At 38.9% G+C, this 6214-nt stretch overlaps 1 protein-coding gene across 3 annotated transcripts in view; it reads left to right on the plus strand.

Annotated features, from left to right (window-relative positions):
* The window catches only part of gyg1b (glycogenin 1b), a 47970-nt gene extending 42078 nt beyond the window's left edge, over positions 1-5892 (plus strand). For 2 of the 3 annotated variants that reach the window (XM_034168725.1, XM_034168735.1), the window contains 3 exons: positions 2028-2244; positions 4666-4704; positions 4979-5892. In XM_034168725.1, coding sequence (XP_034024616.1) covers positions 2028-2244; positions 4666-4704; positions 4979-5128 — 406 coding nt within the window. In that variant the 3' untranslated portion in view covers positions 5129-5892. The remainder of the gene's footprint in view (positions 1-2027; positions 2245-4665; positions 4705-4978) is intronic. The other variant, XM_034168731.1, reaches the window with a different exon arrangement.
* The last annotated feature ends 322 nt before the right edge of the window (positions 5893-6214 follow it).

Genomic DNA, 6214 nt, shown 5'->3' on the forward strand with positions numbered 1-6214 from the left:
ACATGAACAAATTGTAATCTATTAGATAAATATGATTCAAACCACCGCAGCACAGTGCCTTTAATACCTATGGCATGCTCTAATCTCTGTAATAAAATTGTATGGTCAACAGTATCAAAGATGAATGCAGCAATGTACAGAGACATCCTGGATGAAAACCTGCTCCAGAGCGCTCTTGACCTCAGACTGGAGTGATGGTCAATCTTTCAGGAGGACAGTGAACCTAAGCACACAGCCACGATATCAAAGGAGTGGCTTCAGGACAACTCTGAATGTCCTTGAGAGCCCAGACCTGAATCCATTTGAACATCTCTGGAGAGATCTGAAAATGGCTGTGCACCAACGCTCCTCATCCAACCTGATGGAGCATGAGAAGTGTTGCTAAGAGGAATGGGCAAAACTGGTGCACCAAGCTTGTTGCATCACCTTCAAGAAGACTTGAGGCTGTAATTACTGCCAAAGGTCCATCAACAAAGTATTGAGCATTGGGTGTGAATACTTATGTACGTGATTTGCTTAGGGGTTTGTTTTGTTTTGTTTTTATAAATTTACAAAAATTAAAAACAAAAAACTTTTTTCATGTTGTCATTATGGGGTAGAATTTTGAGGGAAAAAATAATTTACTCCATTTTGGAATCACGCTGTAACATAAAATGTAGAAGAAGTGAAGCGCCGTGAATACTTTCTGGATGCACGTTCTGGAGCTTGAGAGGTGCTGTGGGAGTGGGAATCGGCAAAATTGCCCAAAGATAGGTGCACCAAGCATGTGGCATCATATTTAAGAAGACATGAGGCTGTAGTTGCTGCCAAAGGTGCATCAACAAAGTATTGAGCAAAGGGTATGAACACTTATGTACATGCGATTTCTTAGGTTTTTATTTTTAATAAATTTCCAAAAAAACTTTTTTCATGTTGTCATTATGTAGTGTTGTGAGTAGAATTTTGAGAGAAAAATTAATTTACTCCTTAAGTCTGCAATGCTGTGTGGAACGCTGTGAATACTTTCCAAATGCACTCTACCCACCTGTCAGTTTCTTGGAATCAACTGCATTTAGGATCACAGCAAGCTTCTCTGACTGCAGCATTTTAAAGCTGGTCTTTTTGTGCTCATCATCTTCTAACACAGTGGTGTACAAAGTGTTCCAGAAAGGGCCAAGAGGGTGTAGGTTTTCTTTGCAGCCACTGACTCCAGCAGGTGATTTCTCTGATTAACATCACTTTGAGCAGATGGGATCAGTTCATCAGTGAAATCACCTGCTGGAGTCAGTGGCTGCAAAGAAAACCTGCACCCGCTCGGCCCTTTCTGGAATACTTTGGACACCACGGTTCGAATACCACATTCTATCTCAGACTATTTTATGGGTGCTTGAGAGTTGTTTGATGGATCTGCTGGATTTAACACATAAACACCATTACTTCTCATTTGCACTGGCCCTGTGTTTTTAGTTTGTGGCTCAGAGAGAAAACCATCATCATGGTGATGTGGATTGCTTCATTCCAGTATTTTCATCAAAAAAAGAAAGAAGGTTTTGTTTCTGTGATCACAATATACAGCTAACGACAAGCTTATAGTGTGTACAGTGATTAATAATTAAAAAAACAAATAACACTCACCTGCAACATTTCAACTCCATCCAGTTATATCCAAAGAAACATAGAGCAGTGAATCACTTCAGTCCTGTGGGGCTTCATGGGTATTTCACACCACCTGGCACTGCAGATAGATATATCATGTAACAACTGGAGTAGAGTAAGTCTACATACACCTTGACGAAACATTCAAACTCTGTTTCTTTGACTGCACTTTATATCAAAGCCTCTTTCTAAACCTTTTCTTTGTGACAGTTTCTCTCACAAATAAAAACAGGTTCTCAGGTGATGTTTTAGACCAGCCAGTGTACAACTGGCCATTACTCTTCTTGACTCCTATTTGTGTCATTGTCCAACTTATTATGGAGCTAACTATACCAAATAGACTGTTTAATTGCCTGCATTGTAACATGCATTTCCTCTTCTGCTCTTTTCAGATACGGTGGCAATGCCAAGGTTGTTCATTTCCTTGGAAAGACCAAGCCGTGGAGTTACACATTTGACCCCAAAGTCAAAAAGATTACAGGCAATGTGCACGAGGCCACCACACATCCAGACTTCCTCCTGCAATGGTGGATGCTGTACTCCAGTGAGGTGGTGCCCATGCTGCATGAGCACTACGGAGACCAGTCTTTTCACTCTGGATGTGTGGAGGTGACAACATGTTTGTTTGGCTGTTTCACCCTGCATTCATACTACAGTCTACTCTGCCTGCTTTAAATATCAACTGATTGTAGGTCACCAGAAAGGTCCAACTTGTTTCTTCATTAGATGGCCCCCAAAGAAATGGCACTTTATTTAATTGTTTTCAGTTCATAACAAAAAGAACCTTAAAAAATAGTTGTTTATTACCACTCTTAACAGTGGGTGTGTAGTTTTATATTGTAATTTGTTTGTGGCTAAGGTATAATGGTTTGCATTACTAAGTGTTACCAGAATTGGATCAAAGAAAGATGGCCATCATATTCTCTACAGGGACACAACATTCTTCACCTGACCTCATCACCTAATCTCGCACATGCCAAATGTATGAAAGAATCCTCAATAAACAAATTAATAAATAATTATTAAAAAGAATTTTCAACCTGGGTCATGTAAGGTTCATTGGTCCAATCTGCAATTGGCATCATTAGAATTCATTCACTTTTGTGATGATGTTACTGCTTTAACCGTACAAGATGTATTAATTTATTTACTTGCAGGTGCACACACTGGGTTGTGCATTGTCTCATCTTTATAAGATTATCAAAGAATGCAGTTTTTCAGATGTGGCAGATTGTTGGACCTTAATAGACCGACTGCATATACTGTGATTGTTACAAGTGATACTTTCCACTGTTTGAATTGTAAATACAGTTGTATGCAAACGTTTGGGCACCCCTGATCATTTCCATGATTTTCCTTTATAAATCATTGGCTGATTAGATCAGCAATTTCATTTAAATATATCATATAGCAGACAAACACAGTGATATTTGAGTAGTGAAATGAAGTTTATAGGTTTTACAGAAAGTGTGCAATAATTCTTTAAACAAAATTAGGCAGGTGCATACATTTGGGCACCCCAATAACAAAAAAATACATCAATATTTAGTAGATCCTCCTTTTGCAAAAATAAGCCTCTAAATGCTTCCTATACCTTCCAGTGAGAGTCTGAATTCTGGTTGAAGGTATTTTGGACCATTCCTCTTTACAAAACATCTCAGGTTTGTTGGTTTCTGAGCATGGACAGCCCACTTAAAATGACACCACAGATTTTCAATAATATTCAGGTCTGGGGACTGAGATGGCCATTCCAGAACATTGTACTTGTTCCTCTGCATAAATGCCTTATTACATTTTAGCAGTGTTTAGCGTCGTTGTCTTGCAACTTCAACTTTGTCACTGATTCATGAACATTGTTCTCAAGAATCTGCTGATATTGACTGGAATCCATGTGACCCTCAACTTTAACAAGATTCCCAGTACCTGCGCTGGCCACACAGCCACACAGTATGATGGAACCACCTCCAAATTTTACTGTAGGTAGCAAGTGTTTTTCTTGGAATGCTGTGTTCTTTTTCAGTCATGCATACTGCCCCTTGTTATGTCCAGATAACTCAATTTTAGTTTCATCAGTCCACAGCACCTTATACCAAAATTAAGTTGGCTTGTCCAGATGTGCTTTAGCATACCTCAAGTGACTCTGTGGCATGTATGCAGAAAAGGCTTCCTCTGCATTACAGCATCTCCTTGTGCAAAGTGTGCTGTATAGTTGAACGATGCACAGAGACACTATCTGCAGCAAGATCATGTTGTAGGTCTTTGGAGCAGGTCTGTGGGTTGACTATGACTGTTCTCACCATACTTCACTTCAGCTTATCTGAGATTTTTCTTTGGCCTGCTACTTCGGGCCTTAACTAGTATTGTGCCTGCAGTCTTCCATTTCCTCACTATGTTCCTCACAGTGGAAAGTGACAGCTGAAATCTCTGAGATAGCTTTTTGTATCCTTCCCCTAAACCACGATGTTGAACAGTCTTTGTTTTCAGGTAATTTGAGAGTTGTTTAGAGGCTTCCATGTTGCCACTCATTAGAAGAGATGCAAAGAGGGGAAACATTTGCAAATAGCCACCTTAAATACCCTTTCTCATGATTGGATACACCTGTGTAAGGAGGTCAAGGGTCAGTGAGCTTACCAAACCAATTCTGTGTTCCAATCATTAGTGCTACATGTATTACAATCAATAAAATGACAAGGGTGTGCAAATTTATTCACCTGCCCAATTTTGTTTAAATAATTATTGCACACTTTCTGTAAATACTAGAAACTTAATTTCACTTCTCAAATATCAGTGTGTTCCTCTGCTATATGATATATTTAACTGAAATTTCTGATCCAGACAACCAATGATTTATAAAGGAAAATCATGAAAATTATCAGGGATGCCCAAACTTTTGAATACAACTGTACAAGCTCAATGTTGTAAAAATGTAGGACCTGGCATATAAGAGTTATATATATTTTTAGCACTACTTTTTTTTTATCATTTTTATGGATTATGCCCCTTTTCTCTCTTTCTATTCATCTGGTAAAGTTCCAGTATAGTGACACTGTCACTTTTGAGAATGTACAGGTATGACAAAGTGAATGGGCTTTTGTTTGTTTGTTCTGTTTTTAATTGCTTTGGAGGAAATAACTGTTTGGGAAGACCTCGTTCATTGTTGATCCTCCCTTAGTCAGAGCTTTTGCCTGTTTGTGTGCTGTCTTGATGTGAAAATGCATCGTGTTTAATGGAGTATGTTGCAACTGGTGCATTTAAAAATGAATGGGCACTGCGCGACATGATTCTTCTTGTAATTCTTTGATTAGTCCATTTATTGTTGTGTATTTTTTATGTATGTATTCAGGAGGAAACCAGCCCGTCAGAAGCAGAGGCAGTTCCACCAGTCTTGTCCTCAGAAGAAAGGAAGCAGCAATGGGAGCAAGGTCAGGCTGACTACATGGGAATGGACTCCTTTGACAAAATCCAGAAAAGGCTTGATAGTTTTCTTAAATAAGAAGGGAATGAAACAGATTCTCAAAATGGCGCTCAAATTGTTGCAAAACTGGTTGTATTTTTTTCTTTCTACAAATTTTCCTGATTTCCATTTAGCACCACACCAGAGACTGTGATGATAAATGAGAAGACTATATAAATATTAGGCAACAATGGAGGCCAGACGTTTACATGCACCCTGGCTAACTTTCAAACTCAAACTTCTACAACGACACGTATTTCATGCTGCCAAACAGTACACGTCTTAACTGGATTAGAATGTTACTTCATTTCCATTTTTTTTTTCTTTTTTAAAGTTAATTATTTAGTTACAAGATGGGTTTATTTCTGTTTTTATTCACTATAAAAGATTTTCAGTGGGACAGTCTTACACACAGTTGGCTAATTCCAGAAATGGATGTTTAATTCAATTCAAAAGGTTTCGAGTGACTAATTGACTTCAGGGTTGAGCAGTTGAATGAGACCATCATAAATCACTGATGGCTGTCTCATACACATTTAATTCATTGTCCTGGCCATAAGAAAAATAATTAAGTTTTTATTAATGCTGGGGATTTCCTCAGAGAACACTGAATATGTACTTTCAAGTGCATCACCCAGAGAGTGCAAAAATTAAGGATGGTGGTGAGTGTTTATTTGAAGCACTGTGCATGGTCTGAATCAAGGCAAACAGATAACTGCAGTCCAGGGGCCCTCATTTATAAACTGTATGTAGAAAAGGTTCTAAATGCTGTTCTATGAAGAAGATTTAGTATGTGTGTAAGTCCATCCATCCATCCATCCATTTTCTTCCGCTTTATACGGAGTCGGGTCGCGGGGGCAGCAGCTCAAGCAAAGCCGCCCAGACCTCCCGATCCACACACACCTCCCCCAGCTCCTCCGGGGGAACCCCAAGGCGTTCCCAAGTCGTACACACAGCAGTAAGTTGAAGGTATTATTTATGTTGATAAATGCCATGTTATAAAACATGCTTATGCACATTCACGGTCACCTGCATTCAGAAATGCCCTCAGTTATTCATATATTGAAACAAAATGTGTTTTTTTCCTTGTGTTCCTCACTGGAATAAAAGCCAAGAGAGTGAAGA

This window comes from Thalassophryne amazonica, chromosome 1, assembly GCF_902500255.1.
Source record: "Thalassophryne amazonica chromosome 1, fThaAma1.1, whole genome shotgun sequence".
Taxonomy (NCBI): Eukaryota; Metazoa; Chordata; class Actinopteri; order Batrachoidiformes; family Batrachoididae; genus Thalassophryne; species Thalassophryne amazonica.